The following is a 12,776-nucleotide window of genomic DNA, read 5'->3' as shown; positions in this document are numbered from 1 at the left end:
TTTCCCGCCGGAGCGGTCCCTATTTATCTACTTGCACATGACGTGCTTTTGAAGTCACTACCTAAACAGTACTACGCATGTTTGTTTCAGGCCAAAATGTACTCATGGCAGATCTTTTATTTAATGCATAGATTGTTTAATTTATGGTTTACATCTATTCAGTGGATTTGTATTATCTACTCTGAGAGTCATCTGAAACCTTTGGTCGACTCTAAATATCTATTTGTATAACCTATTTAATGTTATGACATGTTTACACAATAGTCCCTTATAACTTGAAGAAACATGATCTATGATTCATATCTCAAAATAGTTCATATTGCCTCGTGAATTAGACAACTACACAAAAAATATTAGCATTGTATAGCAAACCTGGAAGTTAATTAAATAGAGCATGACTTTGATCTATGCATACTATGTGATTATATTGAAAGAGGTAGCAATGTCGCTTTAAAAAAATTGTAGCATTTAAAGTCTCTAGGCTAGGAGTATATTCCACACAGTATGTGGGATCTCAAATATAACAATAGTGTTCCCTTTAGAACCAAGATTTACTGTTGCAAAATGAATAGCTTATGCTAGCAGGGGTGGACAACTGGATCCCATCCATCAGCCTGCTCCTGACAGTTCCCCAATCCCAGCGATGGGTGGGCATTTAAGTTCAGTGTGCAATGCAAGCCTTGATTGTAGCAGGGATCTTCTCAGTTCAGGAGCCTTCCAAATAGAGCCCAACTCAGCAAGCAGCCAAATTTAAAATGAATCTGAAGCACACTTTTATCTCCCCCACATCTGACATCATATGATATTGAGAGTAGAGAACGTAGGACCGGCTGTGAGAAAATGGCCTTGCAAGTCAAATTAGGATCCCAGCCTGCCCAGCATTGTGGGCAGAGGTTTCCCAAGCATGCATTACAAGTACCTAGCAGAGACATTCAGTTTGCAGTCTTCATCTTGGAAGACAGTTTAGAAGCTGAGCATATGGCACCCAGCTTAATTCTTTTACTTTTTTGCTCTTTATTCTTCCTCATCCTCCCCCACACCCTTCTGCTTTAACTTCTTGTCTGGTGAAGAGTTCTGGAGAAGCTGACAGCTTGCCAATATTTTGTAACATTTTGGTTGGCCCTAATAAAGGTATTGCCTACCTTTTTTGATTTTGGAGGGGGGTTTTCTCAGCTGCCTTTACTCTTAACATGCCTTTTATTACACTTTCTTACACTTCTGCAACATTTACTGGGAGACATTTGTGACTTTGTTGGAATAAAGATTGAACTGAACTCCCATGTTCAGACCAGAACTGCAGTTAGTTAACTTTTATGTTCCAAAAAAACAAACACAAGAGTTGTATTAAAACTTGGTGTTAGAAGTACAGCTGACTTCACATATTTTCACATGTCCAGATCTTCTGCATTAGCAAGAAGCCACAACTAAGCGAAGCAGACAGTGGAAAGTATTGCAATAACAAAGTTCTCACTGTACAACTCCATGGGCAAAGCAACAGAAAAATAGTCAAATTTGATTTTAAAAGGTGAAGAGTAGCTAGCAATTTTGCAAGCCTAAGTTAAGAGTTACTCTGTATAATCATCTACTTTTGTGAAGGTATATTCTACAGTATATTCTACAGTATACCAGGCACCTCACCGTGATACTCAGGCAATAAAAGCAAACAGTTTTATATGCAACTAGACTATGTGAGTTGCAGTCTAGTTGCAGTTTTATATGCAACGCAACCATCTGACCCCTACAACTAGACTATGTGACGGGTGGCGCTGTGGGTAAAACCTCAGCGCCTAGGACTTGCCGATCGCATGGTCGGCGGTTCGAATCCCCGCGGCGGGGTGCGCTCCCGTCGTTCGGTCCCAGCGCCTGCCAACCTAGCAGTTCGAAAGCACCCCCGGGTGCAAGTAGATAAATAGGGGCCGCTTACCAGCGGGAAGGTAAACGGCGTTCCGTGTGCTGCGCTGGCTCGCCAGATGCAGCTTGTCACACTGGCCACGTGACCCGGAAGTGTCTGCGGACAGCGCTGGCTCCCGGCCTCTAGAGTGAGATGAGCGCACAACCCTAGAGTATGTCAAGACTGGCCCATACGGGCAGGGGTACCTTTACCTTTACCTTAGACTATGCAAACTTTGTAAAGAACAAGCTATTGCCAAATTCTAAAGTGTTAATGTTCACATTTCTATTTGGGGAAGTGGAAGGGAGAGGGAGAGGGGGAAGGGGAGAGAGAGAGAGAGAAGGAAATGACAGCTGTGTGCTGTTCAAACATTCATCAAGCCAGGAAACTTTAGAGTATGCATCGAAAGTGAAACTGACTAATGTTTCCTTCCCTTCTCTCCCATATACCCCAAAGCCACGATGCAATTATTACTTAAAACAGTACATAAATCAAATTAGTTAAAAACACAAACAAAAAAGTTGTCACTTGCAACAAAGCATCTCACAAATTAAATGAGGTTTCTGAGATTTGAAGTAGTTTGCTTTAATGATTTAAGGCATTCAAAGGAACACCTAAATTATGTCACGAGAACTGGATAAATACAAAAGTTTGTAACTAGAGGCTGGATTCAGTTAACTAGCTCCACTAGTGGTAGGAAGTGCAATGGCTCATGCTGGCATGACAGGCTTCCCCCATATTGGCTTGGGTGGGGTGGGAGAAACCCCAGATGGGTGTGCAGGGGGAGAGGGGAAGTCTGGGCAAGCAGAAATGCTTGAGCTAAAATAACATCTGTATTAGCACAACGTTGAATTCCTCTCTTTGTTTCCACATTTGCCAAAGGACTGACAACCTGAATGAAAACAAAATAAAAAAATTCCTTCCAGTAGCACCTTAAAGACCAACTAAGTTAGTTCTAGAACTAACTTAGTTGGTCTTTAAGGTGCTACTGGAAGGAATTTTTTTATTTTGTTTTGACTATGGCAGACCAACACGGCTACCTATCTGTAACTGGAACCTGAATGAAAACGTTCTGAAGAAACTCTGCATATACATGCCCATTTATTTTTCTTAAAATATAAATGCTAAGAGTTTTATGTCTTATTTCTCTTGTTGTTGTCATTGGCTTGGATCCAATATTGCCAACCAAAAAGGAACTTAAATTAGCAGAAAGTCATCCCCGTCCCTCTTTATTGATTCTGCAGCTCCCCACAACACATTCCATCCCATTCCATTCTGGAGGGTCCTTTGACCCTTAGGAGCAGCTTTTCAAGGGCTGTAATGTGGAAGATGGGGCAGGAAAGCCCCATTGTGTAAGCAGGGTTCTACACTTGCTTCTTGGAATCCAAGCCGTTATTGCATATATGCTATTCTGGAAGTAGAGGTAAATTTTTGTCACAGTTCTTCATTTCATAATATGGAGATTGAGAAGTATGGGCAACAACAGCATGGTTTCACATATAGTGACACAAACCATAGGGTGACTCTACATGCGCAAGTCTTGGGCTCACACACTTCCACTTTCCCCCATTTCTCTTGCACAGTAAGATGATCTTACTTACCGTTTCTACAAACCATAGTTTCCCGTTATGTCTGAACCAGAAAATTATAGTTTGATTTAGACATAGTTTCAAAGTAAATGAACAAGCCTGGAATGACCCTTAGGCTTGCATATTCACTCTCTCTCATATGCTACAATGCCTCATTTTCTTGATCTGTAGCAAAACAAAATTGGCCAACATCCAAACCAACAAGATGTACCAGAATTGTAAACCAGTGTGATCTTGATTTTCAGAAGCACATAGACAGACAATTTAATGCAAACAGTGGTTTATATAATAGGATGTCGCTACTTGAATACTGGGGACACGGGTGGCACTGTGGGTTAAACCACAGAGCCTAGGATCTGCCGATCGAAAGGTCGGCAGTTCGAATCCCCGCGGTGGGGTGAGCTCCCGTCGTTCGGTCCCAGCTCCTGCCTACCTAGCAGTTCGAAAGCACCCCTAAGTGCAAGTAGATAAATAGGGACCACTTTCTAGCGGGAAGGTAAACGGCATTTCTGTGTGCGGCGCTGGTGCTGGCTCGCCAGATGCAGCTTAGTCACGCTGGCCACGTGACCCAGAAGTGTCTTCGGACAGCACCGGCTCCCGGCCTCTTGAGTGAGATAAGCGCGCCACCCTAGAGTCGGTCACGACTGGCCCTGATGGGCAGGGGTACCTTTACCTTTACTTGAATATTAGTGCATGAGGTGAGAAGGATAAACTGTGGTTTTGAGAACTGGGAACACAACTGGGAAGTGCAACGAAATGTAGACATATGGAAGCCTTCCCTAAGTAACATCTTGCTTTCCCCCATATTTATTTACCTACTTAATTTATATAGTTGCCCCATATCAGAAATACTCTAGAAGCCAGTTTGCTGTAGTTGTTACAGTGTCTGACTAGGACCTGGGAGACCAGTGTTCAAATCCCCACTCAGTAGTGAAGCTCACTGGGTGACCTTGGGCCAGGCACAGCCTCTATAGCAGCCTTTCTCAACCTGTGGGTCCCCAGATGTTGTTGGACTACAACTCCCATCACCCCTAGCTAGCAAGGCCAGAGCTCAGGGATGATGGGAGTTGTAGTCCAACAACATCTGGGGACCCCCAGGTTGAGAACCGCTGCTCTATAGGGTCTTTGTAGGGATTAACTGAGGAGAGGGAGTGAACCATGTACTCAGAGAAGGTGGGATATAAATGCAGTAAATAAGCTCTTCTGTGTACCTCCTCAAGAAAGCTGGAGAGGCAAGCCAGATGGAGATGTCAGGTGCCAACCTGGCATCCAGAAATCTCCATGTGGTCGTAATTGGACCCGTGCCAATAGCAAAATGTGCCTGGTACCCGGTTAATTTCTAACACTGGCAGTTCATATGTACGTGTTTAGCATCCTAGGACTCTTTTGAGCAAAGGTAACATTACCAAGAGTTAAGTGACTGGGAATAAGAGGAGCGATAGCTCAGTGGTAGAGCAACTGTTCTGTATGCGGAATGTTTGATACCTTGCATCTCCAGGTACGTAAGGAAAAGAATCCTGTCTGAAATCCCAAACAGCTGCTGCCAGTTAGTGTAGATAACACTTAGCTATACAGACCAATGCTCTGGCACTAAGGCAGTTTCCTATTTCCCATGTAAAATAACACCATGCTGTAGTTATTTGTGCCTTGCTCCTCTAGAAACCAAATATTCCCACATCATTACCCCTGACTGTGTTTATCATCATCCCTAAACTTCTTTCAAAACCTACACCTGATTTTAACCAGACATATGTGGTGCACAAGTAGCTTGTAATACCTCCCCCCCCCCTTTTTGTATCTTTAGTTTATCTGAAGTACATTAAGAGAAGGAAATCATTCTTATATGATCTCAAGGCCAGGTTCAAATTTCAGGCTCTGCTACAATTATGGTGGGCCTTGTGGATATTAAGTTCTGTGTAATGATTCTTAATAATCAATCTGTAATATGAAAATCATATCAGACTAGGCTATACATCTTCGGAGTATTTTTATCATGGCTAATGATAACTTTTACAATGGCTCAGAAAGGAACCATTATTTCACCTGAAAACATTTTACAATATGCGATCCCAACAGGAACAACAAGTATCAAATGTGCTTCTTACCAGTTGAAATTCTCTGCGTCTGTCGTAGGCATGCTGGATACCACTATCTGCCCACAAGCTTCTTATTGCTGGAAGGAACTGCAAAAAAACTTGGGTCTCCACCATTCCGTGCGCCACCACTCCTGAGCGGGTATCAAAGGCCATCAGCATGTCACCATTTCTTTGGTTAGAAGGATTTCCCCAAGGAATATGGAGTTTCTCTCGAGCATCCACAAGGACTCTTACACCTTCAACAAAATTGAAAGCACTTTGTTATTTTCCTAGTGGTATTTATTTTAGGCCCAATAAACAGCTTCTCTCAAAAAGCCATGAGTGACACACATAGAGAGACCCGATCTAATGACAAGTACTGTAATGGATAGAAAAATGTCTGTAGTAGCCCCGACTGTTTTCTGCATAACCAGATCCTGTGCACTTTTGGGTCTGGAGAATAGCTGTTTCATATATGCCTAAGACAGCTGCTGGAATAGGACACTTAACAGAGTCCAAAGTGGTAATCAGAAATAGGGAGGATATCAGCTTTGACAAAGCATGTCTTCAAATTTTCTTTTCAAATAATGAACTATAGACATGGTAATAACTTGGGATGCAATTGCAAAACTGGCCTAACACTTTAATTCTAGCAGATCGTGAAATAGGGTTGAGTGAGACCTGGTTTTCAATCTTGTGATATATCGCCAGCTAAACATCATGATATACCAATATATCATGTCAGAAATAAGGATGGAGCTATGCAGAGGCACTGGCTAGCTTCACAGTTTTGCCCACATTGTGATTTTTGCAAAGCGCGCACACACACCATGATTTGCAATATATTGCCAGGTCAAAAATTATGAAACTGGTATCACAATATGGACTTTGAACCGTTTGGGACAATTTATCACCCAGCCCTATTGGGAAATAAGTCCTACAGACTTCAGTGCAGTCCAGCTCATCTTGAAAATGTGAAGAAAATACTATCCTTAAAATATAAGGTAAAAAATAGAATGTGTACAAGCTGTTACATTTTACTGATAAAATGAAAATACTGGTGTAATGGAGGGGCTAAGGGATTCAGTCATGAACAACTTGTGGGTTTAAAATTTACCTGCCATGAAGTTCCTACGTAACTGTAGGTAGGCACTCTTTTTCAGCCTCAAGACACTTAACACTAACATATATTACAGGTGTGCTGCAAACATAATATCTGAAGCAAGGCATTTTTAACACTCTACTGTGCTATATGAATACTAAGTACTGTTATTTGATGAAAAGTGGAAATACATGTATAAGACCAGAACAACCTACTTTGGTGTCAAAGTTAAAAATATATTTGTAGTTTCAAAAACACTATTAAGTATTTTCATTAAGATATTGATTATCTAGTATCAGTTATCATGATCCTGGGAAATAGTTGGTGAAATATATTCAGTCTCTCTTTCAGACTCTCTTACTTTCAAAGTAAGAAGAATGGGAGAATTTTAGTTTTAAATGCCAAAACAGTTAGAATTGTGGCTATTAGTTGAGATCTTTTCGTTTGGGTTTGTTGATGCCTATAAAGAAAAAAAGAGGGACCATTTTACTGCAGATAGTCATGACGATAGAACAATATAATCTCTCTTTTGTAAACATAGGCTTGTATCCAACTGTATCCTTTGGCTCAACAGAAGGCTCTTTCATCCATCAGAGGCTTCCATGAAACAGGGAAAGGCAATTTTCATCAGTTTCCCTTTCCTTCTGGAGCCCTCAAACACCTCCCCCTACCCCTTTGGAACAGCGTGGGAGGTGCTGCAGAATGGGGGCTCTAGGGAAAAGGGAGCCAAAAAAACCCCCTCATTCCCCTTTTCACTCACAAAAGTCTCCACTAAGTGAAGAGCCTTCAATTAATGGAATGGCAATCTATAGCTGTGTAATACATCTGCATAATTTTCTCAAAGTGCCACCACTGTTTGATTCCCAAGAAGCCCAGCCATGTAAAATTCCTTCAGTCTTAGGCGATCTAGTGTAACAACTGGGTGGAAAAAGCCTGAGGCAGCTAACATTTAGATCAGGTAGGAGAGACAGGCACATCCTGATGACACATGTGAAGAAGACATATATTAACCTGTGTAGGAATTTAAGAGAGCATGACAGCCCAGAAGGCATATTTTCTTGGCACAGAAAGTCTCAGCATGACAAGATTATGCTTACATTACAGATAACTCCCCATTCTTGTGCTCGTGTATAAATTAAGCACCACCATAGACAAGGCTCAGAAGCCAAGAGCCCCATCTTATGATTTTTGAACAGATTCTAGACACTTCAAAAACTGGAGAATCAGAGAACAACTTTTCCCTACATACAGATCAAGGATATAAGCAGCTCCTGCATACGTGAAGCTTGTAAGCTGTCTTATGGTACAACCTCCTGTACGCATCTTTCCAGAGAGCTATCTTCAAATATTTGAATGTATGCAATTTTTGGTAGATACTTGAGATGGGATGCACTTTCAGCTTTAACGCCTTATTTTTGCAAACATATGTTCTGTATGGAGATGTGAGGGCCCGTGGGGGAAATGGAAAAATTGAAGGGGATAGAGATGGTCCCCTGAAAAATATGTTTCTCCCCCGCAAAAAAGAAAAGAGAAAAAAAAAAAGGATTATGAAATATTTTCATTTAGAATGACAAAGAAAGTATTTAGGACAAAGTGTTCATATATTTTCCCCACCCTGCCAAATGATTTCTAAAACTATGCAACAGGAAGATTTTTATGTGAGACTATGTATGTACAGTATCAAATCATTACAATTCCTGCACAGTGAGAACAAGTCCTGAGCTGTCAACTGAGAGTACAATGCTCACATGCAAGAGCAAGATGCATTTCGGACCCTTGGAGGGCATTGTCACCGTCACATGAGAAGGAAGAAGCATTCGATGCCATCTTTGCTTGTGGTCTTCCTCTTACTGGCATATTTGTTGATCCTGTTTCTGTCCTCTCATCTAGGCCTCAAAGGACTGAGAGTGGGAGCTAGCACATAGCAACATTATTTGTTGTCATCTAATCACATTGCAGTTGGATCCAAGATCAAAGTCATAAATGATGATAGTACTACTTCTGAATATGATCAAATTACAAAACAAAGAGCACACTTAAGGTTTGTTGTTGGAAAGGTGCTTTCAAATGCTGCAGGCTTCAGAACATCTTCACACATTTGGTCAAGGAATACAGTGTGTGGTTGTGCCAAACATATCTCGCCTGCAGAATGATGGCAAGGTCTCTGCACAACAAAGTCTCTGACTCCTCTTGCTTCTTACATACTTCAGATTCCTCCATCTGCTCCAACATGTGAAAGAAACTGGTCTATGTTTGAAACACCAAATCAAGAAATAAACTGATTATGTGAAAGGACAGGAGTTTATTTCAATCTGGGGAAACCTTCAGCTTTTAGAAGTCCATGATAATATGAAGAAACAGAAAGTGATACCACAGAAAAAGAGACTGTTCAAATTTCATGTACTGTAGTGTTCCCTGAGTTTAGTTCCTCCTCCCATCTTTCTCTTGGCTCTTTTTATGTCTGTTTTATACTGTGGAGAACTGAAGAAGATGACATCATAATTTTCTGAAGAATCATTTGTTTTACTATAATGTTGATGGTCTCTAGTTATTGTTTTTGGGTGCTCATTTACTGGCAAAACCAAATAAATGCTAGGTTCCTTACAATTTGTAGCTTGTAGTTCCATTTTTAAACGAAAACTTTAAATTCCATTTGCCTGAACAAATGTTATTTTAAATATACTAGACATGATAATTCTGTGGTAAATCAAGTTAGACATAATGCATCTAATGATCCTAAAGTAATAACATGCCTTTTAATATGTAAAGAGTATGTAATGTACAAGTATTGTATTTAAAAATAAATAAATCCAAAAATTTCCAGGGAAGGGCATTCACGGGAAACACTGGGGAAAAACCTTCCTCCCCTCAATGACTTCAAAATTCCCAGAAATCTTACATCTTTAATTCTGTGCTTTTTTACTCTATTGAGATTTGTACAAATCAACTCTCATTGTGCATAAAAAGAGAAACTGTTAGGAAGTTGAAAACGAGACTGGACAGGTTAAAGCTGGAATCTTAAGACTGTACCATATTGTCACCAGTTGTAGCTTGAGCCAATCCCAAATATTTTGTAAGCCAGGAGGGGGCAGGGAGAGAAAGCACACAAGCCAACTGACATGCAAAAATAATTTGTTCCTATACTACTCACTTCCATGTCACAAGACAGCATTAGAATGACACTAAGCAACGGTACAGATATATCCATTCTTGGACAAGTTTTGGACATATTTCCATAACTGTTCATCACTTTGTGAAAACTAAAAAATCCCTCGTCCCATGCCTACCCTTCTCTCCTCACTATGTAACCACCAAGAACTCTCCTCGCTTACCCTTCACGTCCCCAATTTCACATGCAATAAATTACAAATGCAAAAAACTACAGACACAACTGAACTGTCAGGTGTCATAAGCAAGGCATGATAACAAGCTTATATGAACTCCTGTTTGATAAATCTCAAGAATAGTCTTTAAAAATAAACTCCCCAGGCAGGATTTGTACGCCATTCCACATTGTTCCGTTATGGACCATTCACCTCCTGCAGCAGACATTGAAACATTTGGCTGTCTAACCTTGAGTGACTATAAACACACACACGACTACTCACACTTATAATCCATTTTCACCATATGCAAGCCTTACGTTTTTAGGTCCACAATTCTTCTTTACACTCAGGTAACTGACTTCTGGAAACTTTTCTCTGAAGCCCCTCATTAACCTTGCAATTCCAATTCCTATGCCTATAGTGCTATGCCTAGTTTCGTCTCTCTACATACACAGAGCCACAGCTTCATATCACAATATACCCATAACATAATATATATTTGCTACAACTACTGGCACACTACAACAGGTATCTTCAACCTTTTCAGACTCAGGACTCACTTTTAACCCTAACATGCATCTGGGGACCCATTCTTAATCTTTCTTCACCTATATGCATGGCGGTAGTACTTCTGCTACACCCCACTTTGGATCAGGTTGTGAAGTGGGTTCCAACCCGCCAACTGATGGCCAACGAGTGCACTACAGAATCTGGCACAAGGCCATCCTGACCACCACACTATTAATTCCATATACAGTACATGCCAGGACCCCAACATAAAAGAGCACTCGCATCTTTAAACCAACGTACTGAGCAATGACAAACCTAGACAGCATCCTAAAAAGCAGAGACATCACCTTGCCAACAAAGGTCTGTATAGTTAAAGCTATGGTTTTCCCAGTAGTGATGTATGGAAGTGAGAGCTGGATCATAAAGAAGGCTGATCGCCGAAGAATTGATGCTTTTGAATTATGGTGCTGGAGGAGACTCTTGAGAGTCCCATGGACTGCAAGAAGATCAAACCGATCCATTCTGAAGGAAATCAGCCCTGAGTGCTCACTGGAAGGACAAATCCTGAAGCTGAGGCTCCAATACTTTGGCCACCTCATGAGAAGAGAAGACTCCCTGGAAAAGACCCTGATGTTGGGAAAGATGGAGGGCACAAGGAGAAGGGGACGACAGAGAGGTGGATGGTTGGACAGTGTTCTTGAAGCTACCAGCATGAGTTTGACCAAACTGCGGGAGGCAGTGGAAGACAGGAGTGCCTGGCGTGCTCTGGTCCATGGGGTCATGAAGAGTCGGACACGACAAAACAACAACTGACCAGGTTCTCAGTGCCGTAGAAAGCCATCCGTTCTCACATGGCACAAGGCAGCTGTCAGGTTCTTTATAAAGGCCCCGTTCGAAAATCCCCAACTCGTCACAGCACAGCCGAGTCGGGCGACACACGCGCGGGGGGGACCTTCCCATACCCAAGCACCCTCCAAAACCGATGACACGTGTACTGAAAAAGTGAAAACAGGTAAGCTGCGGCGAGGGCGGCTGGGGATCCCAAGGGCCAAAAAAACACACGGGGCAATAAGTGAGACGTTCGTTCTGGCCCGTCTCCCTCAAGACACCCTCTCCAGCCGCAGCCCTCACACGCGTGTTTTCTTTTCCCCACGTACACCCTCAAGGCTCCAGCGACTTCGCCTCCGCAGACCTTTCCCACCCTCTCTTTTTTCCTTCTCTCTCTGGGCTTCCGTCTTTCACTAGCAGCAGCAGCTGAAGGATTTCTCCCTGCAAACGTTGCGGTTCTTTTTTCTCTCTCCCCCCACCCACCGCTTTTTTGTTGTTTTGCTGGCTTCCCCCTCCCCCACCTCAACGGATATCGGGGGGCGCGCGCCTCCTCTGTTCCCCCCTCCCTCTTTCCGGTGGCCCCAAAGTTTGGGGAGGGGGACGGACGGGGGCGCGCGCGAGGGAGGACCCCCCCCTTCCACCCTCACCCTTGATGACGTTGCTGTAGATGGTGGCGCGGAACTCCTCTCGAGCGGCCCGGTCCCAGTCTTGCCCGTGGATGATGCGCATCTGCTTCAGGAAGGTGCTCTTGCCGCTCTCGCCCGCGCCCAGCAGCAGGATCTTGACGAGCCGCTTGACGTAGGTCTTCTCGCGGTACAGGCACTTGTCGATCTCTTTGGACTTTCGCTGCTGCTCCGCCTCGCTGCTGTTGAGCAGGCAGCCCGGGAAGCAGCCCGACAGCGGGGACCGCGATGGCAGGAAATCCGCCATCTTAGCGAGCACTGCCAGCCAGGGAGCGGCCGCCGCGGCCCTGCGCCGCTCTGCGCCTGCGTAGCTCCCGGGGACGGGCAGGCCAGCCCCCTCCCCCCCAGCCCACTCCCACGTGACGCGAGGCGCCGCTCCGAGGGCGTCACGTGGCGTGCTCCCCAATCAGGAGCCTCCCTGTCGTCACGCGGCTGACTTCTTCTCGCTTTCCGTCCGTCGACGCTCCCGCCGTCCTCCGTCACGTGGCCGTGTGGCGTACTCCCTACAAAACTCCCCCGCGCGCTTTTTTGTCACGTGATTTCTCTTCTGCGAGGCAGAATCCCCCTCGTATCGGTTTCCTTTCACGGTAGCCGAGGCGCCTAAAGTACAGTATAGTGAGAAAAGTGCTCAGAGCATGTGCAGAGTGCGTTTCTCGCCAGGGGCGGGCGGGGAGGAGCTGCACTCCCTCCGCCAAAAATCAAGTAATTAAATAAAAATACTTCACTAAAAGTAGAAATTGTAGAATGATTTTGACAATTCCCCTTCCCCAGC

The 12,776-nt window shown here is 43.5% G+C and overlaps 1 protein-coding gene and 1 long non-coding RNA gene across 2 annotated transcripts in view; both read right to left on the bottom strand.

Annotated features, from left to right (window-relative positions):
* Positions 1 to 12,317, bottom strand: part of GNA13 (G protein subunit alpha 13) — a 31,307-nt gene extending 18,990 nt beyond the window's left edge. Inside the window, exons 1-2 of the mRNA XM_081849988.1 lie at positions 11,969 to 12,317; positions 5,586 to 5,812 (exon numbers count right to left, since the gene is read on the bottom strand). Of these exons, the coding sequence (XP_081706114.1) occupies positions 5,586 to 5,812; positions 11,969 to 12,251 (510 nt within the window). The 5' untranslated portion in view covers positions 12,252 to 12,317. The remainder of the gene's footprint in view (positions 1 to 5,585; positions 5,813 to 11,968) is intronic.
* LOC309335159 lies at positions 477 to 3,756 on the bottom strand. Its single transcript, XR_014153408.1, has 3 exons — positions 2,949 to 3,756; positions 2,110 to 2,783; positions 477 to 1,679 (listed from the first exon to the last, which is right to left on the bottom strand). It is a non-coding gene; the product is annotated as an uncharacterized lncRNA (long non-coding RNA).
* Positions 12,318 to 12,776: the final 459 nt, after the last annotated feature.

This window comes from Podarcis erhardii (assembly GCF_964252035.2).
Source record: "Podarcis erhardii genome assembly, chromosome: 2".
In the NCBI taxonomy this organism is placed as follows: domain Eukaryota; kingdom Metazoa; phylum Chordata; class Lepidosauria; order Squamata; family Lacertidae; genus Podarcis; species Podarcis erhardii.
Note: the sequence above shows the minus strand (reverse complement) of the source record. Positions and strands in the feature narration are given on the sequence as shown.